This window comes from Scyliorhinus torazame, chromosome 1 (genome assembly GCF_047496885.1).
Source record: "Scyliorhinus torazame isolate Kashiwa2021f chromosome 1, sScyTor2.1, whole genome shotgun sequence".
Taxonomy (NCBI): Eukaryota; Metazoa; Chordata; class Chondrichthyes; order Carcharhiniformes; family Scyliorhinidae; genus Scyliorhinus; species Scyliorhinus torazame.
Window position 1 is genome coordinate 3776192 of NC_092707.1, and position 27999 is coordinate 3804190.

At 46.6% G+C, this 27999-nt stretch overlaps 1 protein-coding gene across 4 annotated transcripts in view; it reads right to left on the bottom strand.

Annotated features, from left to right (window-relative positions):
• tctn2 (tectonic family member 2) overlaps positions 1–27999 on the bottom strand; it is a 120973-nt gene that overhangs the window by 4887 nt on the left and 88087 nt on the right. For all 4 annotated transcript variants that reach the window (XM_072512053.1, XM_072512207.1, XM_072511965.1 and 1 more), the window contains exons 16-17: positions 4124–4267; positions 1613–1701 (exon numbers count right to left, since the gene is read on the bottom strand). In XM_072512053.1, the coding sequence (XP_072368154.1) occupies positions 1613–1701; positions 4124–4267 (233 nt within the window). The remainder of the gene's footprint in view (positions 1–1612; positions 1702–4123; positions 4268–27999) is intronic.

The window sequence follows — 27999 nt, forward strand, 5'->3', positions numbered from 1 at the left end:
CCAGTGGCCTAATTCTGCTCCTATGTCTTATGGTCTCATAATCAAAGACCCCTCCCATCCGGGTTATTCTTACTTCGAACTTCTTGCATTGGGCAGAAGATACAAAAGTTTGAGAACACGCGAGTTTGAGAACACGCACTAACAGGTTCAAAAACATTTTCTTCTGCTGTTACTAGACTCCTGAATGATCCTCTTATGGACTGAACTGATTTCTCCACAAATCTTCTTTACTGAGTAGCAGTACACTCCATATGCTTCACCCGATGTCTGTGTCTATGTATTTACATTGTGTATCTATCGTATGTCCTATGTTTTTTTCATGCGTGGAATATGTCTGGACTGTATGCGGAACAATACTTTTCACTGTATCTCGGTACACGTGACAATAAACCCAAGTCCGTTAGCTGTCTTCTATCCAAGCTTACAAATGACCCCTAATCACATGTAATCTAACCTGGTGTATTAGCCTTCTGTGCGGCAAACACCTTCTGGAAGTCCAGATACACTACGTTTACAGGATTCCCATTATCCACTTGGCTTGTTACATCTTTGAAGAACTCTAGCAAATTAGTCAAACACGATTTACCCTTCATAAAACCATGCTGCCTCTGATGGATTGCGTTTTGACTTTCCAAATGTCCTGATATTACTTCCTTAATAATTGATTCTCACAATTTCCTAACAACAGATGTTAAATTAACTGCTCTATAGTTTCATACTTTCTACATTCTTCCAATCCACTGCCCTTCTGCCTTCAGAGACCTATGGACAAAGACGCCAGGGTCCTTTTGTTCCTTGTAACTTCCCAGTGTCAGGCCATTCACTGAATACTTTCTTGTTAAATTACTCCTTCCAAAGTGTATCTCTCTTTTCAGGATTAAATTCCATCTGCCACTTTTTTGCCCATTTGACCATCGCTCACTGTTAACCACCCGCCAATCTTTGTCATCCGCAAACTTACTGATTCTACCTCCCCACCTCAGCCCCCCCCCCTCCCTCCCCTCCCCCCCCAAACCCCCCCAACACAGTCATCTATGTCGTTTATATAAATGAGAAACAATAGGGGACCCAGCACAGATCCCTGTGGGTACGCCATGGGCACTGGCTTCCAGTCACTAAAGCAGCCGTCTGTCATCACCATCAGTCTCCTACAGATAAGCCAATTTTGAATCCACCTCATCCACCTTATCAAGGTACCTTGTATCCATGGGGCCTTGTCAAAGACTTTGCTGAAATCCATATGAACTACATCAACTGCACCACCCTCATCTACACTCCTGGTCACATGCTCAAAAAATACAATCAAATTTGTTAGGCATGACCTGCCTCTGATAAAGCCATGCTGACTATCCCTGATCAAACCTTGCCTCTCTAAGTGATAGATTCTCTCCTTCAGAATTTTCTCCAATAGTTTCTGTACCACTGTTGCGAGACTCACTGGTCTGTAGTTCCCTGGCTTGTCTCCACAACCTTTCTTAAATAGTGGGACCACATTAGCTGTTCTCCAGCCCTTTGGCACCTCCCATGTGGACATTGAGGAATTAAAAATTTGTGTCAGAGCCCATGCAATCTCCTCCTCCCCTGCACATTAGGAACGACAGAACGTCCTTACCTGTGTAACCTCTTGTCAATGGAAAAGCAAGCTCAGGCCAGCAAACATCATTTCGAGAACAGTCATATTCAAAATAATTCATCTGGAAACTAGTCAACAAAATTATTTCAGTGGTTAACTGATAATAGTTTGGTTGCATACATAATAATTTTAAAGAACTTAAGAAAAATTGTGTCTTTGCAGATACGAATGCAGCATTTAAGAGGCATTTAGCGGAATAAATTAAAAGGGTGGTGGATCGCCATTGCACACCTACTTTTACAAGAACATCCTTTCTTAGACAAGGAGACCAAAACTGTACACAATACTTTGCAGAAGACAACAATATAAACATAGAAAATAGGAGCAGGAGGCCATTCGGCCCTTCAAGCACGCTCCGCCATTCATTATGATGATGGCTGATCATCCAACTCAATCGCTTAATCCTAATTCTTACTTCGAACTTCTTCCATTGGGCAGAAGATACAAAAGTTTGAGAACACGCCATATCCTTCCCCCCCATATCCTTTGATCCCACTCTCCCCAAATGCTATATCTAATTGCTTCTTGAAAACATGAACTCAACTATTTCCTGCGGTAATGAATTCCACAGGCCGACCACTCTCTGGGTGAAGAAATCCCGTATCCTCAGACTGTGACCCCTGGTGCTGGACACACCCACCATCGGGAACATCCTTCCCACATCCACCTTGTCTAGTCCTGTTAAAATTTGATAGGTTTCTATGATATCCCCCTCATTCACTCCAGCATTTACAATCCGAACTGATTCAATCTCTTCTCATAAATCAGTCCACGAATCAGTCTGGTAAACCTTCGCTGCACTCCCTCTATAGGAAGAACGTCCTTCCTCAGAGAAGGAGACTAAAACTGCACAAAATATTCCAGGTGTGGCCTCACCAAGGGCCTGTATAATTGCAGCAAGACATCCTATACTCGAAACCTCTCGCAATGAAGGCCAACATACCATGTGCCTTCTTTACCGCCTGCTGCACCTGCATACTTACCTTCAGTGACTGGTGCACAAGGACACCCACATCTCGTTGCACATTCCCCTCTCCTAATTTATGGCCATTCAGATAATAGTCTGCCTTCTCGTTTTTGCTACCAAAGTGGATAACCTCCCATTTCGCCACATTATACTGCACCTGCCATTCATTTGCCCACTCACTCAACCTGTCCAAATCACAATGGGTGAAGGTGCACAATTTGCTGGTCTCCTTTTTCTTTGGGCCCTCTTCTTAGCTAACTGAACTTTCTGTTTGTCCTCGTCCAAGTAAACTTCTATACTTATTACAGGGCTTCACAGGGTAGAAGCCGAGAGGTTATATACCCCAGCTGGACAATCTCAACTATCTCAGGATTAGGGGTTAGTCATTCAGGACTGAGATGAGCAGACTTCTCTCAGAGGATTGTGAATCTTTGGAATTCCCCACCCCAGGGAGTTGTGGGCGTTCAGTTGCGGAGTATATTCAAGAGAAAGATAGACAGATTTAGACTAAGGGATATAAGTGATAAAGTGGAGTCGAGAAAGAACATCAACTATGATCATAATGATGGTGGAACAGATTCAAGGGGCTGAATGGTCTACTCAAGCTCTTGCTTCCCATGTAATAATAATAATCTTTATTGCTGTCACAAGTAGGCTTACATTAACGCTGCAATGAAGTTACTGTGAAAAGCCCCTAGTTGCCACACTCCGGCGCCTGTTCAGGTACACAGAGGAAGAATTCAGAATGTCCATTTCACCTAACAGCACGTCTTTCGGGACTTGTGGGAGGAAACCGGAGCACCCGGAGGAAACCCACGCAGACACGGGGAGAACGTGCAGACTCCGCACAGAGTGACCCAAGCTGGGAATCAAACCCGGTTCCCTGGTGCTGTGAAGCAACAGTGCTAACCACTGTTCTACCGTGCTGACCATGTTTCATTTATGTATCTTCCTTCCTTAATATAAGGTGGCAGCTTGCTGTAGCTTAACGCCTGCCATAGCAAAGAATGAAGATTTGGAAATCACCGTGTGTGGATAGGGTTGCAAATCCTATAGGATCACCTGGGGATCTCCAAACATTAAAGACCAATTTTCAGGACATTGATACAAGTAAACCTATAGAAAGATCATGGGGACGATATAAAGATATTTTAAATCTTTGAACACTCTAGTTCTAAAACTATCAGAGATGGGCCTGTTTAACCGATGGACAAAAATCACCCAATCGAGTAACAGAGTTTATCAAACTGAGGGTGAGGTGATCAATGGGTGGATGAAAGTGCCGGACGGCTAATGGTTGCATTGTGAAGGTGGGGCAGGGGGAGGGAGTCACTGTGATGACATTGCCAGCAATATTTCACCATGCGGGGAATCTGCTGTAGCATGTTTGGATATCACCGTCTCTCTTATTGGAGGTCAATGTAATTTTGTTTTGTAATAGAAGAATATTTATACATCTATCCTCAATAATGAAATGCCTTCATTGGGAATCTGACACAATCCACACGGCCGTTTCCCCCTACCTGGTTTTCTTTGGTTCTGGCTCTGCTGGAACTTGGATAAAGTGGACCGATGTGGTGACCCAAAAGGGCTGTGAAAGGGAACGGTTCTGGCAGAACTCTGTGTTACCTCCTCCACAGTTGATTTGCCAGGTCACTGTGGAAAAACTGAGAAGACATATAATTCACCCAACTGGTTACAATAAGACAAGGAGAGCAAAGGAGAATTTTTTTAATGCAATTAATTGTTGTGATTTAGAATGTGCTGTATGAAAAGGTGGTTTTTATAACCCCACGGAGACCACAGGGGGAAATCACTGAATTATCTCCCTGTGTGCCTCGTGGAGTTAGAGTTTCCTTATTGAGTGGCCGCCCAATAAGGACTCATTGGCTGGGCATTAAATACTGAACCAGATCGGGGAGTTGCCGTTGGTCCCCAGGCTGGGACGTTTGCTCTGTAATCCGCCCCCCCCCCCCCCCCCCCCCCCCCCGGGATATTTGCTCTGTACCTGCCCCCCCCCCGGCTGGGACGTTTCTCCTAGCCCGAGTTGGCCATTACTGTTGTGGACGGTCATTAACAGAATTGTTACAGTACAGGAGGGTCATGCAGCCCATTGTGTCTGCACCAGCTCTCTGAATGAACAATGCACCTGATGCCATTCCACTGCCCTTTCCCCATAACCCTGCATACGTTTCCTTTCTGATAATTATCCAAGTTTCTTCTTAATGCTTTGATTGAACTGCCTCCACCAAAACATAGAAAATAGGAGGAGTAGGCCATTCGGCCCAGAGCCTGCTCTGCTGTTCATCATAATCATGGCTGATCTCCGATCTCAATGCCGTACACCCGCGCTCTCCCCATGTCCCCTGACTACTTTAATGTAGAGAAATCAATTTCCTTTTTAAATATATTCAGTGACTCAGCCTCCCCAGCCTCCTGGGGTAGAGAATGCCATAGATTCACCGCCCTCTGAATGAAGACATTTCTCCTCATCTCTTCCTAAATGGCCTACTCCATATCCTGAGACCGAGATCCCTAGTTCTATACCTACCCCCACCCCCCGGAGCTCCTCTCATTCACTTAAACTCCAGTGAACACAGGCCTAGTCAACCAAATCTCTCTTTGTTTGACAATCCTGCCAAACCCGGAACTGAAACACAATAAACAGCTGTGGTCTCACCAAGGCCGGGTACAGCTACAGTAAGGACGATCAGATCCTTTTCTATGTCAATATCCCCCAATCCATCACCATTTAAATAACACTCTGCCATTGTTTTTCCTTCTGAAATGGATAATTTCACATTTATCCACGTTATACGCTATCTGCCATGTATTTACCCAGTCATTGAACTTGTCCAAATCTCCTTGAAGCCTCTCAACATCCTCCTCACCACTCACATTCCACCTAGGTGGCACGGTAGCATTGTGGATAGCACAATTGCTTCACAGCTCCAGGGTCCCAGGTTCGATTCCGGCTTGGGTCACTGTCTGTGCAGAGTCTGCACATCCTCCCCGTGTGTGCGTGGGTTACCTCCGGGTGCTCCGGTTTCCTCCCACAGTCCAAAGATGTGCGGGTTAGGTGGATTGGCCGTGATAAATTGTCCTTAGTGTCCAAAATTGCCCTTAGTGTTGGGTGGGGTTACTGGGTTATGGGGATAGGGTGGAGGTATGGGCTTGGGTAGGGTGCTCTTTCCAAGAGCCGGTGCAGACTCGATGGGCCGAATGGCCTCCTTCTGCACTGTAAATTCTATGATCCTATGATAGGTTTGTGTTGTCAGAAAACTTGGAAATATTACATTTGGTTCCCGCATTCAAATCATTGTCATGCATTGTGACTGGCTGGGGCTCCAGCCCTGATCCCTGCTCTACCTCTCTAGTCACCGCCTGCCACTACAAAAAGTTTCTGCTTCCATCTGCTAACCAATTCTCAATCTATGCCAAGATATTAGCCCCAATCCCATGTGTTTAAATTTTGTACACTAATCTCTTATGTGGAACTTTATCAAAAACGTTCTGAAAATCCAAATATACAAGATCCACTGGTTCAACCATATCTATACTCCTAGTTCCATCCTCAAAAACCTCCAGTAGGTTTGTCAAATATGATTTCTCTTTCATAAATCCAAGTTGACTTTGTCTAATACAGTTGATATTTTTCCATGTCCTGTTATTACATCTTTCACCATAGACTCTAGCATTTTCCCTACTACTGACGTTAGGCTAACCGGTCTCTATAATTCCCCATTTTCTCCCTCCTTCCTTTATTAATTGGTAGGGTTACATTCGCCACCCCCCCAATCTGCCAGGACTGTTCCAGAATCTACAGACTTTTGGAAGATGACAACCATTGCATCCACTATTTCCAGGGGCACCTCCTTTAGTACCCTGGGATGTAGATTATCAGACCGTGGGCATTTATCAGCTTTCAGTCCCATTAATTTCTCCAGCAATATCTTTTTATTGAAAGTTACTTCCTTCAATAGTAAATTTCAAAAGGGAACTGGGTACACACTTGAAAATAAAAAAAATGTGCATGTGCAGGGCTATTGGGAAAAGGCAAGGGGTGTGGGATTAACTGGATAGTTCTTACAAGCAGTCAGTACAGGCTGATGGGCAGAATGGCCTCCTATCTTTCAGTACTAGTACAATACGTGGTGGTAAGGCTCACAGTCCTCAGGTATTGAGCTACTCATCTCAGTTAATATCTCTGTGTCACGATTTCAGGCAGAAAACAACTACCGTCAAAGAGTTGTGACAAGTTTTAATAACTTTCATCATACTTTAATTTTCTTCTTTCATCCACATCCATTTCTTCATTGATTTATTAGGTCTACCCTAGGAATAACAAACAGCAATATGGCAATGTGAAGAGAGCAGGACGCAAAGTGATAGGAAAGTTGTCAGGAAAATTGAAGTGTCTAAAAGTGAGTCCCAAGTAGTTTGGTAGTTATAACTTGAGTATTGTTGAAAAAAAGGACACATGCTATCAAAGCTTTTTGTCTTGGGGAAGCCCACACAAAATTACTAGCAGTAAACAGGAAACAACTTACGATGGGCACTTACAAAAGCTAGAAGCCACACATATTCACAAACATAGCACTGTCCTTTGCAGATAGAAAGAACATGTCCACACTTTGTGCATTTTCAGCTGAACGAAAGCTTAGGGAGCAGTCAGTCCCTGGTTTATTCGCCATGGCAAGGTTGGGCAGTTTACTGTTCCATGTTGCATTCTCCATGACAACACCTCCCCAGAGTCCACTTGCCAACCAATCAGCAATCTCTTCTCATTAATTGTTCTATCCCCTTTAATGTTGGTAATTTCTTGCAAGCTGCCCTGAGGAGTGCAAGATGAAAAGCTTTGACAGCATGTCTCTTTTTTCAGCAATACACGAGTCTCAAATGTGAAAAATCAGAGGCAGAAAGATCAAGTTAGGGCAGAAATAGACAGTTGAAAAATCCATTGCCTAGGGTAATCTTTCTTACCCTCATGCAATATTATAAGGGAGGACATGCTGGTGAAGAATAGAAACTACAGGTGTGCAAGCTGCGTCGCCTCTACCCACCCAAAAATGAAATAATATGTTTTATAATTGGAAAAACCTGGGGCAGCATGGTAGAACATAGAACATTACAGCGCAGTACAGACCCATCGGCCCTCGATGTTGCGCCGACCTGTGAAACCAATCTAAAGCCCATCTACACTATTACCTTATCATCCATATGTCTATTCAATAACCATTTGAATGCCCTTAATGTTGGCGAGTCCACTACTGTTGCAGGCAGGGCATTCCACGCCCTTACTACTCTCTGAGTAAAGACCTACCTCTGACATCTGTCCTATATCTATCTCCCCTCAATTTAAAGCTATGTCCCCTCGTGCTAGCCATTAACATTCGAGGGAAAAGGCTCTCTGTTGTCAGGTGAGAGTACCTTTAAGAAATGGATGTTTAAGCAATGTACCTGTAAGAAAATAGTGATGTCAGAGAGTGGGTGGAGCTGAGCTCAGTTCGGCCATTTTGAGGGTAGTTCTGGGTTTTTAGTTTAAGTTTGAGACAGCAGCTTGGATGTGACTGTGTTTTTTGGCTGTGAGCTGCAGGAAGAAAAGCAAGGTGCTGGAGCTGAAGTCAACCAAGCTGACATATCTCTGCCATCCAACAGAAAATATATATTAGCTGTGACCTGGTGTGTTACTGTTTCTGTGAAGGTGAAGTCTTTTGGATGTGTAAAGGAACAGTTTGCAGGATTGGGTAGTGTTGTATTATTTTCAGGGTTATCTTTGAAGTAAGGGGTGTTAAGAGATCCAATGGTTTTTTAAAAGGTTAATTTGAGTTCATGGAATAAACATTAAAAAACACGTTTTACTATCGTAATACTACACCTGCGGAACAAGCCGTGTGCTTCAAAAGCAACAATCCATTAATGGGGGGGGGGGGGAGGTTGGTTGAACTCCATGATACATTTTGGGGTTCTGAAAACACCTCTCCCATAACAACTGGGGGCTCATCCGGGATAAAAGTCTATCTATTGGACTGGCTTTTGTGAACTTAAAGACAGTGAAGGATTGGTGCTTTTCCGGTGTGGTATTTTAGTTTAAGTGGGGAGAGTGTTGTGAACAATGGCTCTATCGGAGGCTCAGAAGTTTTTCGGGGTGGAAACGGTAACATGTGATACCTTACTGACAGAGACTAAAAACAGACTGTTGGGTTTGGCAAAAGCATTGCAGTTAACACTGTCTTGCAAAATACGAAAAGATGAGGTACTTAACACGGTATCTGCACATTTACATTTGCCTGTGATACATTTTGACTCATTAGATATGGCAAAGCTCCAATTGCAGATTAAGCAATTTGAACATGCAAAAGAATTAAAGCGGCTCGAATATGCAATGATAGAAAAACAAAGAGATAGAGAGGAAAAAGAAAAGGAGAGAGAAGAAAGAAACAAAGAAAGAGATAGAGAGGGAAGGGAAAAAGAGAGAGAGCTTGAACTTCGGAAAATGGCTCTGAAACATGAAAATCAGTTAAAATTGGCAGACGCAAAGGGACACGTACAGTTGGAGCAGATGGATGAGGATAATGAGACAGAGCGTCATAGTCGAAGACGTGGTGGGGATCTATTTAAATATGTCCAAGCATTGCCAAGGTTTGACGAGAAGGAGGTAGAAGCCTTATTTCATTTGAGAAGGTAGCTAAACAAATGCAATGGCCACAGGACATGTGGGTATTACTGATTCAAACAAAGCTGGTAGGTAGGGCTAGTGAAATGTTTGCATCACAACCAGAGGAGGTATCTGGAAAGTATGAGGAGATGAAGAAATCCATCTTAAGTGCATCTGAGCTAGCGCCTGAAGCTTACAGACAAAGGTTTAGAAATTTAAGGAAAGAATTTGGTCAAACATACATGGAGTTTGAAAGGCTCAAACAGAGTAATTTTGATAGGTGGATAATAGACCAAACGTATGAAGCTCTCAGAGAAATTATACTTTTGGAGGAATTTAAAAATTCAATTCCTGATGTAGTGAGAACTCATGTGGAAGAACAGAGGGTTAAAACTGTGAGATTAGCAGCGGAAATGGCAGATGATTATGAATTAGTTCATAAATCAAAGATTGGTTTCTGACATCAGTTTCAGCCGGTGAGGGATAGAAACTGGGGATATGAGAAATACTCAAGTGGTAAAGGTAAAGGTGATCTGATGGGAGACAATAAAGAGAGTGTACCTCAGATTAAAAAAGAAATCCAGGAGGGTGGAAAAGAAATGAAAAGTTTCAAATGTTTTCAGTGTAATAAACTAGGCCATGTAAAGTCACAGTGTTGGTGGTTGAAGAAAAGCACTGGAAAGGCTGATGTGGTAAAACAGGATAAGGCAGTGGGATTTGTTAGAGTGGTAAAGGAAAGCCCAAGGGAAGCGAAAGAGGTGCAAACGATTATACAGCCTGTTCAAGAAGTAATTGTTAAGAAGGTGCCAGATGTCTTTAAAGAATTTACTTGTGTGGGTAAAGTTTACTCATGTGTATCAGGAGGAGCAGGTAAGGAAGTCACAATTTTAAGAGATACAGGGGCTAGTCAATCTTTAATGGTAAGAGATGAGGAATTATGTAGTTTGGGAAGAATGTTGCCAGAAAAGGTGGTGATATGTGGAATTCAGGGTGAGAGGAGTAGCGTTCCATTATATAAGGTAAGGTTGGAAAGTCCAGTTAAGACTGGTGAAGTGGTAGTAGGAGTATTAGATAAACTATCTTGTCCAGGAATACAGTTTATCTTGGGTAATGATATAGCTGGATCGCAGGTGGGAGTGATGCCTACCGTGGTTGATAAGCCAGTGGAAAATCAGACAACTGAAGAGTTGAAGGACGAATATCCTGCGATTTTTCCGGATTGTGTAGTAACAAGGTCGCAAAGTCACAGGTTAAGACAAGACGAGAAATCAAAGAGTGGAGATGAAGGTGAAGTGCAATTATTAGTAATGATTTTTGATCAGATGGTTGAAAAAGAACAAGAACAGGTGGAGGATGAGACGGATATTTTTAGTTCAGGAAAATTGGCGGAGTTACAACAGAAAGATGTAGAAATAAAACGGATATATCAGAAAGCATAAACGGAAGAGGAATCTGAGAGTATACCAGAGTGTTATTACCGTAAAAGTGATGTCTTGATGAGAAAATGGAGACCTGTACATATGCAGGCGGATGAAAAGTGGGCAGAAGTTCATCAAGTAGTATTGCCGGGGACTTCCGGGTGCGGCGATGACCAGCTGAGTCGCACGTTTCGGCAGCTCCCGGTGGAACGGACTTTTGGGCTCTTAATAGGAGCCCCAACGGCAATTTTAACGGCTAAAAACACTGTGCGGTAAACCAGAAGGGAATCCCCCCAGGACACGGATGGAAAAAGGAGGAAAGTGGCCGGATTGCGGAGGATCCTCTAGAGCAGCGGCAAGGAAGGCAAGCACAAAGCAAGATGGCGTCGGACGGTGACCGTCTAGTATGGGGCCCTGACCAACAAGAGTTCCTGCGGCGCTGTGTGGAAGAACTTAAAAAGGAGATGAAGAAAGAGCTGCTGGCTCCGATATTACAGGCGATTGAAAGGCTAAAGGAGGAGCAAAAGACCCAGGAGCAGGAGCTTCGGGTCGTGAAGGCAAAGGCCGCTGAAAATGAGTACGAAATACAGGGCCTGGTGGTGAAGACAGAGATGCACGAGGCACAACACAAAAGGTGTGTGGAAAGACGAGGTGCTGGAGAATAATGCGAGGAGGAAGAATTTAAGGATTCTTGATCTTCCCGAAGGTGCAGAAGGGGAGGACGTCAAAGAACAAAGAACAAAGAAATGTACAGCACAGGAACAGGCCCTTCGGCCCTCCAAGCCCGTGCCGACCATGCTGCCCGACTAAACTACAATCTTCTACACTTCCTGGGTCCGTATCCCTCTATTCCCATCCTATTCACGTATTTGTCAAGATGCCCCTTAAATGTCACTATCGTCCCTGCTTCCACCACCTCCTCCGGTAGCGAGTTCCAGGCACCCACTACCCTCTGCGTAAAAAACTTGCCTCGTACATCTACTCTAAACCTTGCCCCTCTCACCTTAAACCTATGCCCCCTAGTAATTGACCCCTCTACCCTGGGGAAAAGCCTCTGACTATCCACTCTGTCTATGCCCCTCATAATTTTGTATACCTCTATCAGGTCTCCCCTCAACTTCCTTCGTTCCAGTGAGAACAAACCGAGTTTATTCAACCGCTCCTCATAGCTAATGCCCTTCATACCAGGCAACATTCTGGTAAATCTCTTCTGCACCCTCTCTAAAGCCTCCACATCCTTCTGGTAGTGTGGCGACCAGAATTGAACACTATACTCCAAGCGTGGCCTAACTAAGGTTCTATACAGCTGCAACATGACTTGCCAATTCTTATACTCAGTGCCCCGGCCAATGAAGGCAAGCATGCCGTATGCCTTATTGACTACCTTCTCCACCTGTGTTGCCCATTTCAGTGACCTGTGGACCTGTACTCCTAGATCTCTTTGACTTTCAATACTCTTGAGGGTTCTACCATTCACCGTATATTCCCTACCTGCATTAGACCTTCCAAAATGCATTATCTCACATTTGTCCGGATTAAACTCCATCTGCCATCTCTCCGCCCAAGTCTCCAAACAATCTAAATCCTGCTGTATCCTCCGACAGTCCTCATCGCTATCCGCAATTCCACCAACCTTTGTGTCGTCTGCAAACTTACTAATCAGACCAGTTACATTTTCCTCCAAATCATTTACATATACTACAAAGAGCAAAGGTCCCAGCACTGATCCCTGTGGAACACCACTGGTCACAGCCCTCCAATTAGAAAAGCATCCTTGCATTGCTACTCTCTGCCTTCTATGGCCTAGCCAGTTCTGTATCCACCTTGCCAGCTCACCCCTGATCCCGTGTGACTTCACCTTTTGTACGAGTCTACCATGAGGGACCTTGTCAAAGGCCTTACTGAAGTCCATATAGACAACATCCACTGCCCTACCTGCATCAATCACCTTAGTGACCTCCTCGAAAAACTCTATCAAGTTAGTGAGACACGACCTCCCCTTCACAAAACCGTGCTGCCTCTCACTAATACGTCCATTTGCTTCCAAATGGGAGTAGATCCTGTCTCGAAGAATTCTCTCCAGTAATTTCCCTACCACTGAAGTAAGGCTCACCGGCCTGTAGTTCCCGGGATTATCCTTGCTACCCTTCTTAAACAGAGGAACAACATTGGCTATTCTCCAGTCCTCCGGGACATCCCCCGAAGACAGCGAGGATCCAAAGATTTCCGTCAAGGCCTCAGCAATTTCCTCTCCAGCCTCCTTCAGTATTCTGGGGTAGATCCCATCAGGCCCTGGGGACTTATCTACCTTAATGTTTTTTAAGACACCCAACACCTCTTCTTTTTGGATCTCAATGTGACCCAGGCTATCTACACACCCTTCTCCAGACTCAACATCTACCAATTTCTTCTCTTTGGTGAATACTGATGCAAAGTATTCATTTAGTACCTCGCCCATTTCCTCTGGCTCCACACATAGATTCCCTTGCCTATCCTTCAGTGGGCCAACCCTTTCCCTGGCTACCCTTTTGCTTTTTATGTACGTGTAAAAAGCCTTGGGATTTTCCTTAACCCTATTTGCCAATGACTTTTCGTGACCCCTTCTAGCTCTCCTGACTCCTTGCTTAAGTTCCTTCCTACTTTCCTTATATTCCACGCAGGCTTCGTCTGTTCCCAGCCTTTTAGCCCTGATAAATGCCTCCTTTTTCTTTTTGACAAGGCCTACAATATCTCTCGTCATCCAAGGTTCCCGAAAATTGCCATATTTATCCTTCTTCCTCACAGGAACATGCCGGTCCTGAATTCCTTTCAACTGACACTTGAAAGCCTCCCACATGTCAGATGTTGATTTGCCCTCAAACATCCGCCCCCAATCTATGTTCTTCAGTTCCCGCCTAATATTGTTAGAATTAGCCTTCCCCCAATTTAGCACATTCATCCTAGGACCACTCTTATCCTTGTCCACCTGTACTTTAAAACTTACTGAATTGTGGTCACTGTTACCGAAATGCTCCCCTACTGAAACATCTACCACCTGGCCGGGCTCATTCCCCAATACCAGGTCCAGTACCGCCCCTTCCCTAGTTGGACTGTCTACATATTGTTTTAAGAAGCCCTCCTGGATGCTCCTTACAAACTCCGCCCCGTCTAAGCCCCTGGCACTAAGTGAGTCCCAGTCAATATTGGGGAAGTTGAAGTCTCCCATCACCACAACCCTGTTGTTTTTACTCTTTTCCAAAATCTGTCTACCTATCTGCTCCTCTATCTCCCGCTGGCTGTTGGGAGGCCTGTAGTAAACCCCCAACATTGTGACTGCACCCTTCTTATTCCTGATCTCTACCCATATAGCCTCACTGCCCTCTGAGGTGTCCTCTCGCAGTACAGCTGTGATATTCTCCCGAACCAGTAGCGCAACTCCGCCTCCCCTTTTACATCCCCCTCTATCCCGCCTGAAACATCTAAATCCTGGAACGTTTAGCTGCCAATCCTGCCCTTCCCTCAACCAGGTCTCTGTAATGGCAACAATATCATAGTTCCATGTACTAGTCCAAGCTCTAAGTTCATCTGCCTTACCCGTAATACTTCTTGCATTAAAACATACGCACTTCAGGCCACCAGACCCGATGTGTTCAGCAACTTCTCCCTGTCTGCTCTGCCTCAGAGCCACACTGTCCCTATTCCCTAGTTCTCCCTCAATGCTCTCACCTTCTGACCTATTGCTCCCGTGCCCACCCCCCTGCCATACTAGTTTAAACCCTCCCGTGTGACACTAGCAAACTTCGCGGCCAGGATATTTATGCCTCTCCGGTTTAGATGCAACCCGTCGTTCTTATACAGGTCACACCTGCCCCGGAAGAGCTCCCAGTGGTCCAGATAATGGAAACCCTCCCTCCTACACCAGCTGTTTAGCCACGTGTTTAGCTGCTCTATCTTCCTATTTCTAGCCTCACTGGCACGTGGCACAGGGAGTAATCCCGAGATTACAAGCCTCGAGGTCCTGTCTTTAACTTTCTGCCCTGAACTCCTGCTGCAGGACCTCATGCCCCTTCCTGCCTATGTCGTTAGTACCAATATGTACAACGACCTCTGCCTGTTTGCCCTCCCCCTTCAGGATGCCCTTTACCCGTTCGGAGACATCCTGGACCCTGGCACCAGGGAGGCAACATACCATCCTGGAGTCTCTTTCACGTCCACAGAAGCGCCTATCTGTGCCCCTGACTATAGAGTCCCCAATTACTATTACTCTTCTGCGCTTTGACCCTCCCTTCTGAACATCAGAGCCAGCCGTGGTGCCACTGCTCTGGCTGCTGCTGTTTTCCCCTGATAGGCTATCCCCCCCGACAGTATCCAAAGGGGTATATCTGTTCGAGAGGGGGACAACCACAGGGGATTCCTGCACTGACTGCCTGCCCTTTCTGGTGGTCACCCATTTCTCTGCCTGCACCTTGGGTGTGACCACATCTACATAACTGCGATCTATGACGCTTTCCGCCACCTGCATGCTCCTAAGTGCATCCAATTGCCGCTCCAACCGAACCATTCGGTCTGTGAGGAGCTCCAGTTGGGTGCACTTTCTACAGATGAAGCCATCCGGGACGCTGGAAGCCTCCCGGACCTGCCACATCTCACAGTCAGAGCACAGCACCCCTCTAACTGACATTGCGTCAATTAATTAAAATTAAAATTTAAAATTTTAATTTTTTTTTTATATTTCAAAGTTACTGTTGACTATCTGTTTCCTAGCACTAGATTTCTAATAGAAATGCGAAAGTCGGGGCATAGTGAGCACGATGCTTCACTCGTTAATGGGATCGGAGGCCCCGACGGGCCCGTTGGAGGTGGAGGGAGCTTATCGAGTTATGACGCGAAGACCGAGGGCTGGAGAAATTCCTCGAGCCATAGTGGTGAGATTTCTCCGATATAAGGACAGAGAGATGGCCCTCAGATGGGCAAAGAAAACCCGGAGCAGTAGGTGGGAGAACGCGGTGATCCGCGTATATCAAGATTGGAGTGCGGAGGTGGCGAGAAGGAGGGCAAGTTTTAATCGGGCCAAGGCGGTGCTTCACAAAAGGAAGGTCAAATTTGGAATGTTGCAGCCGGCAAGACTGTGGGTCACACACCAAGGGAAACACCACTACTTTGAGACGGCAGAAGAGGCGTGGACATTTATTGTGGAGGAGAAGCTGGAAGAGGCGGGCCAGAAAAAGAACGTTTGGAACAAAGTGGTGGGGTGATTACGAGGGGTGAAGGGGGGGAAAAAGGGGGAAGGGATGATCTCTCAAGTTGTTAATCTTGCGACCCTGTAACTTTTCTCTCTTCCCCATGACGTGGGGGAGGGGGGGGAGGGAGGATGAGGAAATGCGGGCGCCGGCCATTAGGGGTGGGGCTAAGTGGGAAACGCCGGCTTTGTTCCCGCGCTATGGTAATCATGGCGGGAACAGGGAAGCAGGAAGGAGGGGGCCTCGCACAGTGGGGGCCAAGGTCACGGGGGGAAGCCGAGGTCAGCCAGAGTTTGCTGACTTCTGGGAGCAACATGGGGGGTGCAATTACGCTAGAAAGGGATCTAGCGGGGGTGGGGGGTTAACTGGGTTGCTGCTGCTGGGGAGAAGGGGCAACTGGTACGGGGTGGGGTGGTCGAGGCGGGGGGGCGCCGTCGGGGGGAGATACGGCTACGTGGGAACCGGGTGAGGAGCTGGATTAAAAAAGGGGATGGCTAGTCGACAAGGGGGGTGGTAAAGAGCCCCCCAACCCGGCTGATCACGTGGAATGTGAGAGGGCTGAACGGGCCGATTAAAAGGGCACGGGTACTCGCACACCTAAAGAAACTAAAGGCAGATGTGGTTATGTTGCAGGAGACACATTTGAAACTGATAGACCAGGTCGGACTACGCAAAGGATGGGTGGGGCAGGTGTTTCATTCGGGGTTAGACGCGAAGAACAGGGGGGTGGCTATATTAGTGGCGAAGCGGGTACTGTTTGAGGCAAAGACCATAGTGGCGGATAGTGGGGGTAGATACGTGATGGTGAGTGGCAGATTGCAAGGGGAGGCGGTGGTTCTAGTGAACGTATATGCCCCGAACTGGGTTGATGCAAATTTTATGAGGCGTATGTTGGGACGTATCCCGGACCTAGAGGCGGGAAAGTTGGTAATGGGGGGAGACTTCAGTACAGTGCTGGACCCAGGGCTGGACAGATCGAGGTCCAGGACCGGGAGGAGGCCGGCTGCAGCTAGGGTGATCAAGGACTTTATGGTGCAGATGGGAGGAGTAGGCACCTGGAGATTTAGCAGGCCTAGGAGTAAGGAGTTTTCGTTTTTCTCCTATGTCCATAAAGTATATTCACGGATAGACTTTTTTGTTTTGGGAAGGGCACTGATCCCGAAGGTGACAGGGACGGAGTACACAGCTATAGCTATCTCGGACCACGCTCCACACTGGGTGGACCTGGAGATAGGGGAGGAAAAAGAACAGCACCCACCCTGGAGAATGGACATGGGATTATTGGCAGATGAGGGGGTATGTTTAAGGGTGAGGGGGTGTATTGAAAGGTACTTGGAGCTTAATGACAATGGGGAGGTTCAGGTGGGAGTGGTCTGGGAGGCGTTGAAGGCAGTGGTTAGAGGGGAGCTGATATCTATTAGGGCACATAAAGGAAAGCAGGAGGGTAGGGAAAGGGAGCGGTTGTTGAAATAACTTTTGAGGGTGGACAGACAATACGCGGAGGCACCGGAGGAGGGACTGTACAGGGAAAGGCAAAGGCTACATGTAGAATTTGACTTGTTGACTACGGGTAATGCAGAGGCACAATGGAGGAAGGCACAGGGTGCACAGTACGAATATGGGGAGAAGGTGAGCCGGTTGCTGGCCCACCAACTGAGGAAGAGGGGAGCAGCGAGGGAGATAGGGGGGTGAGAGATGAGGAGGGAGAGATGGAGCGGGGAGCGGAGAGAGTGAATGGAGTGTTCAAGGCATTCTACGAAAGATTATATAAAGCTCAGCCCCCGGAAGGGAAGGAGAGAATGATGTGCTTTCTGGATCAGCTGGAATTCCCTAAGGTGGAGGAGCAGGAGAGGGCGGGACTGGGAGCACAGATTGAGATGGAGGAGGTAGTGAAAGGGATTGGGAGCATGCAGGCGAGGAAGGCCCCGGGACCAGACGGATTCCCAGTGGAATTTTATCGGAAGTATATGGACTTGCTGGCCCCGCTCCTGACGAGAACTTTTAATGAGGCTAGGGAAAGGGGGCAGCTGCCCCCGACTATGTCAGAGGCAACGATATCGCTCCTCCTAAAGAAGGAAAAAGACCCGCTGCAATGCGGGTCCTATAGGTCCATTTCCCTTTTAAACGTGGATGCTAAGATTCTGGCCAAGGTAATGGCGACGAGGATAGAGGACTGTGTCCCGGGGGTGGTTCATGAGGACCAAACTGGGTTTGTGAAGGGGAGACAACTGAACACGAACATACGGAGGGTGCTAGGGGTAATGATGATGCCCCCGCCAGAAGGGGAAGCGGAGATATTGGTGGCGATGGATGCCGAGAAAGCATTTGATAGAGTGGAGTGGGATTATCTGTGGGAGGTGTTGAGGAGATTTGGCTTTGGAGATGGGTATATCAGATGGGTACAGTTGCTGTATAGGGCACCGATGGCGAGTGTGGTTACGAATGGACGGGGGTCTGATTATTTCCGGCTTTACAGAGGGACAAGGCAGGGGTGTCCCCTGTCTCCGTTATTGTTTGCACTGGCGATTGAGCCCCTGGCCATAGCACTGAGGGGTTCCAGGAAGTGGAGGGGAGTGTTTAGGGGAGGAGAAGAACACCGGGTATCTTTATACGCGGATGATTTGTTGTTATATGTGGCGGACCCGGTGGAGGGGATGCCAGAGATAATGCGGATACTTGGGGAGTTTGGGGATTTTTCGGGGTATAAATTGAACATGGGGAAAAGTGAGTTGTTTGTGGTGCATCCGGGGGAGCAGGGCAGGGAAATAGAGGATTTACCGCTGAGGAAGGTAACAAGAGACTTCCGGTACTTGGGGATTCAGATAGCCAAGAATTTGGGTACTTTACACAGGCTTAATTTAACACGATTGGTGGAACAGATGGAGGACTTCAAGAGATGGGACATGGTGTACAGGTCCACAGGTCATTGAAAGGGGCAACACAGGTGGATAAGGTAGTCAAGAAGGCATACGGCATGCTTGCCTTCATTGGCCGGGGCATTGAGTATAAGAATTGGCAAGTCATGTTGCAGCTGTATAGAACCTTAGTTAGGCCACACTTGGAGTATAGTGTTCAATTCTGGTCGCCACACTACCAGAAGGATGTGGAGGCTTTAGAGAGGGTGCAGAAGAGATTTACCAGAATGTTGCCTGGTATGGAGGGCAGAAGCTATGAGGAGCGATTGAATAAACTCGGTTTGTTCTCACTGGAACGAAGGAGGTTGAGGGGCGACCTGATAGAGGTATACAAAATTATGAGGGGCATAGACAGAGTGGATAGTCAGAGGCTTTTCCCCAGGGTAGAGGGGTCAATTACTAGGGGGCATAGGTTTAAGGTGAGAGGGGCAAGGTTTAGAGTAGATGTACGAGGCAAGTTTTTTACGCAGAGGGTAGTGGGTGCCTGGAACTCACTACCGGAGGAGGTAGTGGAAGCAGGGACGATAGGGACATTTAAGGGGCATCTTGACAAATATATGAATAGGATGGGAATAGAAGGATACGGACCCAGGAAGTGTAGAAGATTGTAGTTTAGTCGGGCAGTATGGTCGGCACGGGCTTGGAGGGCCGAAGGGCCTGTTCCTGTGCTGTACATTTCTTTGTTCTTTGTTCTTTGTCCCTGTCACTGGCAGGTAGGGTGCAGGCGGTTAAAATGGTGGTTCTCCCGAGATTCCTCTTTGTGTTTCAGTGCCTCCCGGTGATGGTCACGAAGGCTTTTTTTAAGAGAATCGAGAAAAGTATTATGAGTTTTGTTTGGGCCGGGAAGACCCCGAGAGTGAGGAGGGGGTTCTTGCAGCGTAGTAGGGATAGGGGGGGGCTGGCACGACCGAGCCTAAACGAGTATTACTGGGCTGCCAATATTTCAATGGTGTGTAAGTGGATGGGAGAAGGGGAGGGAGCGGCATGGAAGAGATTGGAGAGGGCGTCCTGCAAGGGGACCAGCCTACAAGCAATGGTGACGGCACCGTTGCCGTTCTCACCGAAGAAATACACCACAAGCCCGGTGGTGGTGGCTACATTGAAAATTCGGGGGCAGTGGAGACGGCATGGGGGAAAGACGGGAGCCTCGGTGCGGTCCCCGATAAGAAACAACCATAGGTTTGTTCCGGGGAGAATGGATGGGGGATTTGGAGCATGGCAAAGAGCTGGGGTAGCACAATTGAGAGATCTGTTCGTAGATGGGACGTTTGCGACTCTGGGAGCGCTGACGGAAAAATATGGGTTGCCCCAAGGGAATGCATTCCGGTATATGCAACTGAGGGCTTTTGCGAGGCAACAGGTGAGGGAATTCCCGCAGCTCCCGACGCAGGAGGTGCAGGATAGAGTGATCTCAGAGACATGGGTGGGGGACGGTAGGGTGTCGGACATATACAGAGAAATGAGGGACGAAGGGGAGATCATGGTAGATGAGCTGAAAGGGAAATGGGAAGAAGAGCTGGGGGAGGAGATTGAGGAGAGGCTGTGGGCTGATGCCCTACGTAGGGTAAACACGTCGTCCTCGTGTGCCAGGCTAAGCCTGATACAATTCAAGGTTCTACACAGGGCGCATTTGACTGGAGCACGGCTCAGTAAATTTTTTGGGGTAGAGGATAGGTGTGGGAGATGCTCGAGAAGCCCAGCGAATCACACCCACATGTTCTGGTCATGTCCGGCACTACAGGGGTTCTGGGTGGGGGTGGCGAAGGTGCTTTCGAAGGTGGTGGGGGTCTGGGTCGAGCCGAGCTGGGGGTTGGTTATATTCGGGGTAGCAGAAGAGCCGGGAGTACAGGAGGCGAGAGAGGCTGATGTTTTGGCCTTTGCGTCCCTAGTAGCCCGGCGCAGGATATTGCTTATGTGGAAGGAAGCCAAACCCCCGGGCATGGAGACCTGGATAAACGACATGGCAGGGTTTATAAAGTTAGAACGGATCAAGTTCGTATTAAGGGGTTCGGCTCAAGGGTTCACCAGGTGGTGGCAACCGTTCGTCAACTTCCTCACAGAACGATAGAGGGAATGAAAAAGAAAGAAGACAACAGCAGCAAACCCAGGGGGGAGGGGGGGGAGGATCCGGGCGGGCTCTCAGGGATGTTATTGTATATGTATAGACATTTGTTATAGGTAATGTATATTGGACTGTTGGATTGTACTTTTGGAGAGTAACTATTTTTTACAAGGCAGTTGCCATTTAGTTTTCTTTTTGTTTCTGTTCATATATTATTTATTTATTAGTTTAAAACTGGCCACTGCTATTTATATTGCTTTATTGTTGTTTAAAAGAAAAACTATGTACTGTTATGTTTGGCCAAAAAATCTTGAATAAAATATATATATTTTTAAAAAAGTAGTATTGCCGGTAGGGTATAGAAAGGAGATGTTGCGCGTTGCACACGAGGTACCAGTGGGAGGTCATTTGGGGATAAGGAAAACTCAAGCTAAAATCCAGAAACATTTTTATTGGCCTGTTGTTAAAGATGTAGTTAAATTTGTTCAATCATGTCACACACGTCAAGTGATCGGGAAACCTCAAGCAGTGATAAAACCAGCGCTCTTAATACCCATTCCAGCATTTGAGGAACCTTTTATGAGGGTCCTAATTGATTGTGTAGGACCGCTTCCTAAAACAAAAAGTGGAAATCAATATCTTGTGACTATAATGGATGTGTCAACTAGGTTTCCAGAGGCCATTCCAGTACGTAATATTACAGCTAAAAGGATTGTGGAGGAGTTACTTAAATTCTTCACTAGATATGGACTACCCACAGAAATTCAATCGGATCAAGGATCGAATTTTACTTCAAAGTTATTCAAAAAAGTTATGGATAGCTTAGGAATAAAATAATTTAAAACAACTGCGTACCATCCAGAATCGCAGGGAGCGTTAGAAAGGTGGCATCAGACATTAAAGACAATGTTGAGGGCGTATTGTCAAGATTATCCAGAGGATTGGGATAAAGGAATCCCATTCGTATTGTTTGCAATTAGGGATGCACCTAATGAGTCTACCAAATTTAGTCCTTTTGAACTAATTTTTGGTTATGAGGTCAGAGGACCACTTAAATTGATTAAGGAAAAATTGGTGGGTGAGAAATCGGAAATTACACTCTTGGATTATGTGTCAAATTATAGGGAACGATTAGAGCAGGTGAATTGGCTAGACAACATTTGAAAGTTGCACAAAATGTGATGAAACAGGTAGCGGACAAAAAATCCAAAGTTTGTAGTGGGGATAAAGTTTTAGTGTTGTTAGTGGTAGGTGAGCCTTTAAAAGCTAGGTTTTGTGGACCGTATCAGATTGAAAGGAAATTAAGTGAGGTGAATTATGTGGTAAAAACGCCAGATAGAAGGAAGACTCGCCGAGTGTGTCATGTGAATATGCTTAAAAGGTACTTTGAAAGGGAAAGAGAGAAAAAGGAGGTTTTAATGATTCTAACTCAAAGTGATGAACCAAATCCAGATGACTGTGAATTTGACTTACCTCAAATTAAATTGGAAAATGAGGATGTTCTTAAAAATTGGGATGAATTGTTAAGCTACCTTCCAGAGGAAAAACAAACTGACTTGAAAGAGTTATTGATATCACATGGACAAGTTTGTAGAGATAAATTGGGAAGTACTAAAATGGCTATAGATGATGTAGATGTGGGAAATGCTGTTCCTGTCAAACAACATCCATATAGACTTAATCCTTTAAAATTGGCACAGATTAACAGAGAGTTTGAGAGTATGCTTAAAAATTGCATAATTGAAGTGGGTTGCAGCCAATGGAGTTCACCCATAGTGATGGTACCTAAACCAGACGGTACCCAACGGTTGTGAGTGGACTATAGAAAGGTGAATGGTTACAAGAACGGACTCTTACCCTATCCAACGTTTGAAGGATTGCATTGAGAAAATGGGACAATCTGCTTTTATTTACAACTTCCAGACATGGAAAGAACATTTAAAACATCGGATGGAGTTCTTCGATCAACTTCAGGAGGCGGGTTTGGTGATGAACCTAGCCGAAAGTGAATTTGGAGCAGCCCGAATCACTTTACTTGAGGAGATTCCGATACCCTCAAGACAAAGGGAAATAATGCGATCTCTTAGGATGAATGGATTTGATCAAACCTTTGTGCAAAAGATTTGTAGCGTGGTTGCTCCACTGATGGAATTGCTGAAGAAACGTAAAAAGTTTCAATGGACAGGGGACTTTAAACAGGCATTTGACTGCCTGAAAGCTGTGAGCACCAATGCTCCTGTATTGGAGAATTGCAAGGTGCTCTGTGGTCGGATTGAACTAAAGTATCTGATTCTAAAGAGAAATGCCGAGGAGTAGAGGAATGGATGGATCGTGCAGAGACTTTCTTGTTCAAAGAGACTGTCAATCGAGAGGGTTTTCGGTTGGAGGAAGAAGAACGGGAAAAATGGACGATATTATTATGCCTGTTTGCATGTGTTGTTTTTTTTTAAACGAAAAAGTATTTTTACTGTGTGCATTTCTTAATTGATGGTGCAAGGTTAAAAATGAAACCATCTTGAAGTTGATGATTTTTTTTTTCTTGGGGGGAGGTGTCATGTGAGAGTACCTTTAAGAAATGGATACCTAAGCAATGTACCGTTTAGAAAATAGTGATGTCAGAGAGTGGGTGGAGCTGAGCTCAGTTCGGCCATTTTATGATTAGTTCTGGGTTTTTAGTTTCAGTTTGAGACAGCAGCTTGGGTGTGACTGTGTTTTTTGGCTGTGAGCTGAGGAAAAGCAAGGTGCTGGAGCTGAAGTCAACCAAGCTGATATATCTCTGCCATCCAACAGAAAATATATATTCACTGTGACCTGGTGTGTTACTGTTTTTGTGAAGGTGAAGTCTTTTGGATGTGTAAAGGAACAGTTTGCAGGACTGAGTAGTGTAGTATTATTTTCGGGGTGATCTTTGAAGTAAGGGGTGTTAAGAGATCCAATGTTTATTTAAAAGGTTAATTTGAGTTCATGGAATAACATTGTTTTGTTTTAAAAACCACGTGTCCATAATTGTAATACTACACCTGGGGAACAAGCCGTGTGCTTCAAAAACAACAATCCATTACAGGTGGGGGGGTTGGTTGAACTCCATGATACATTTTGGGGTTCTGAAAACACCTCTCCCATAATACTGTCCACCCTATCTAATCCTCTGATCATCTTGTAGGCCTGAATTAAGTCACCTCTTAATATTCTTCTCTCTAACGATAACAGCCTCAAGTCCCTCAGCCTTTCCTCATAAGATCTTCCCTCCATACCAGGCAACATTCTGGTAAATCTCCTCTGCACCCTTTCCAATGCTTCCACATCCTTCCTATAATGCGGCGACCAGAATTGCACGCAATACTCCAAATGCGGCCGCCAGAGTTTTGTACAGCTGCAACATGACCTCATGGCTCTGAAACTCAATCCCTCTACCAATAAAAGCTAACACACCATACTACTTCGAAACAACCCTTTCTTTTTTTTAAAATATTTTATTGAAAATTTTTGGTCAACCAACACAGTACATTGTGCACCCTTTACACAATATTATAACAACACAAATAACAATGACCTATTTTATAAACAGAAAATGAATAAATAATAAATAACAAAAATGAAAACTAACCCTAATTGGCAACTGCCTTATCACAAGTAACACTCTCCAAAAATATAATTTAACAGTCCAATATATAATTATCTGTAGCAACGACCTATACATATTATACAGTATATATTAACAACACTGAGAGTACTTCTGGTCCCTCCTCCCCCCCCTCCCCCTCCCCCCCCCCCCCCCCCCCCGATCCTGGGCTGCTGCTGCTGCCTTCTTTTTTCCATTCCATCTATCTTTCTGCGAGGTATTCGACGAACGGTTGCCACCGCCTGGTGAACCCTTGAGCCGACCCCCTTAGGACGAACTTAATCCGCTCTAGCTTTATAAACCCTGCCACGTCATTTATCCAGGTCTCCACCCCCTGGCTTGGCTTCTTTCCACATTAGCAATATCCTACGCCGGGCTACTAGGGACGCAAAGGCCAAAACATCGGCCTCTCTCGCCTCCTGCACTCCCGGCTCTTGTGCAACCCCAAATATAACCAACCCCCAGCTTGGTTCGACCCGGACCCCTACTACTTTTGAAAGCACCTTTGTCACCCCCATCCAAAACCCCTGTAGTGCCGGGCATGACCAAAACATATGGGTATGATTCGCTGGGCTTCTCGAGCTCCTCGCACACCTATCCTCCACCCCAAAAAATTTACTGAGCCGTGCTCCAGTCATATGCGCCCTGTGTAATACCTTAAACTGAATCAGGCTTAGCCTGGCACACGAGGACGACGAGTTTACCCTGCTTAGGGCATCTGCCCACAGCCCCTCCTCGATCTCCTCCCCCAGCTCTTCTTCCCATTTCCCTTTTAGTTCATCTACCATAGTCTCCCCTTCGTCCCTCATTTCCCTATATATATCTGACACCTTACCATCCCCCACCCATGTCTTTGAGATCACTCTGTCCTGCACCTCTTGTGTCGGGAGCTGCGGGAATTCCCTCACCTGTTGCCTCGCAAAAGCCCTCAGTTGCATATACCTGAATGCATTCCCTTGGGGCAACCCATATTTCTCGGTCAGCGCTCCCAGACTCGCGAACTTCCCATCCACAAACAGATCTTTCAGTTGCGTTATTCCTGCTCTTTGCCACATTCCATATCCCCCATCCATTCCCCCCGGGGCAAACCTATGGTTATTTCTTATCGGGGACCCCCCCAAGGCTCCAGTCTTTCCCCTATGCCGTCTCCACTGTCCCCAAATCTTCAGTGTAGCCACCACCACCGGGCTTGTGGTGTAGTTCCTCGGTGAGAACGGCAATGGGGCTGTCACCATAGCCTGTAGGCTAGTCCCCCTACAGGACGCCCTCTCTAATCTCTTCCACGCCACTCCCTCCTCCTCTCCCATCCACTTACTCACCATTGAAATATTAGCGGCCCAATAATACTCACTTAGGCTCGGTAGTGCCAGCCCCCCGCTATCCCTGCTACGCTGTAAGAATCCCTTCCTCACTCTCGGGGTCTTCCCGGCCCACACAAAACCCATGATGCTCTTTTCGATCCTTTTAAAAAAAGCCTTCGTGATCACCACCGGGAGGTACTGAAACACAAAGAGGAATCTCGGGAGGGCCACCATCTTAACCGCCTGCACCCTCCCTGCCAGTGACAGGGATACCATATCCCATCTCTTGAAATCCTCCTCCATTTGTTCCACCAACCGCATTAAATTTAACCTATGCAATGTGCCCCAATTCTTGGCTATCTGGATCCCCAGGTAACGAAAGTCCCTTGTTACCTTCCTCAACGGTAGGTCCTCTATTTCTCTACTCTGCTCCCCTGGATGCACCACAAACAACTCACTTTTCCCCATGTTCAATTTATACCCTGAAAAATCCCCAAACTCCCCAAGTATCCGCATTATTTCTGGCATCCCCTCCTCCGGGTCTGCCACATATAGTAACAAATCGTCCGCATACAAAGATACCCGGTGTTCTTCTCCTCCTCTAAGTACTCCCCTCCACTTCTTGGAACCCCTCAACGCTATCGCCAGGGGCTCAATCACCAGTGCAAACAATAATGGGGACAGAGGGCATCACTGCCTTGTCCCTCTATGGAGCCGAAAATATGCAGATCCCCGTCCATTCGTGACCACGCTCGCCATCGGGGCCCTATACAACAGCTGCACCCATCTAACATACCCCTCTCCAAAACCAAATCTCCTCAACACCTCCCACAAATAATCCCACTCCACTCTATCAAATGCTTTCTCGGCATCCATCGCCACTACTATCTCCGTTTCCCCCTCTGGTGGGGGCATCATCATTACCCCTAACAGCCTCCGTATATTCGTGTTCAGCTGTCTCCCCTTCACAAACCCAGTTTGGTCCTCGTGGACCACCCCCGGGACACATTCCTCTATTCTCATTGCCATTACCTTGGCCAGGATCTTGGCATCTACATTTAGGAGGGAAATAGGTCTATAGGACCCGCATTGTAGCGGGTCCTTTTCCTTCTTTAAGAGAAGCGATATCGTTGCTTCAGACATAGTTGGGGGCAGTTGTCCCCTTTCCTTTGCCTCATTAAAGGTCCTCGTCAATACCGGGGCGAGCAAGTCCACATATTTTCTATAGAACTCGACTGGGAATCCATCCGGTCCCGGGGCCTTTCCCGCCTGCATGCTCCTAATTCCTTTCACCACTTCTTCTACCTCGATCTGTGCTCCCAGTCCCACCCTTTCCTGCTCTTCCACCTTGGGAAATTCCAGCCGATCCAAAAAGCCCATCATTCTCTCCCTCCCATCCGGGGGTTGAGCTTCATATAATTTTTTATAAAATGTCTTGAACACTCCATTCACTCTCTCCGCTCCCTGCTCCATCTCTCCTTCCTCATCCCTCACTCCCCCTATTTCCCTCGCTGCTCCCCTTTTCCTCAATTGGTGTGCCAGCAACCTGCTCGCCTTCTCCCCATATTCGTACTGTACACCCTGTGCCTTCCTCCATTGTGCCTCTGCAGTGCCCGTAGTCAGCAAGTCAAATTCTACATGTAGCCTTTGCCTTTCCCTGTACAGTCCCTCCTCCGGTGCTTCCGCATATTGTCTGTCCACCCTCAAAAGTTCTTGCAGCAACCGCTCCCGTTCCATACTCTCCTGCTTCCCTTTATGTGCCCTTATTGATATCAGCTCCCCTCTAACCACCGCCTTCAGTGCCTCCCAGACCACTCCCACCTGGACCTCCCCATTATCATTGAGTTCCAAGTACTTTTCAATGCACCCCCTCACCCTTAGACACACCCCCTCATCTGCCATTAGTCCCATGTCCATTCTCCTGGGTTGGCGCCCCCCTGTTTGCTCCCCTATCTCCAAGTCTACCCAGTGTGGAGCGTGATCCGAAATGGCTATAGCCGTATACTCCGTTCCCCTCACCTTCGGGATCAACGCCCTTCCCAGCACAAAAAAGTCTATTCGCGAGTAGACTTTATGGACATAGGAGAAAAACGAGAACTCCTTACTCCTAGGTCTGCTAAATCTCCCCGGGTCTACACCTCCCATCTGCTCCATAAAATCTTTAAGTACCTTGGCTGCTGCCGGCCTCCTTCCAGTCCTGGACT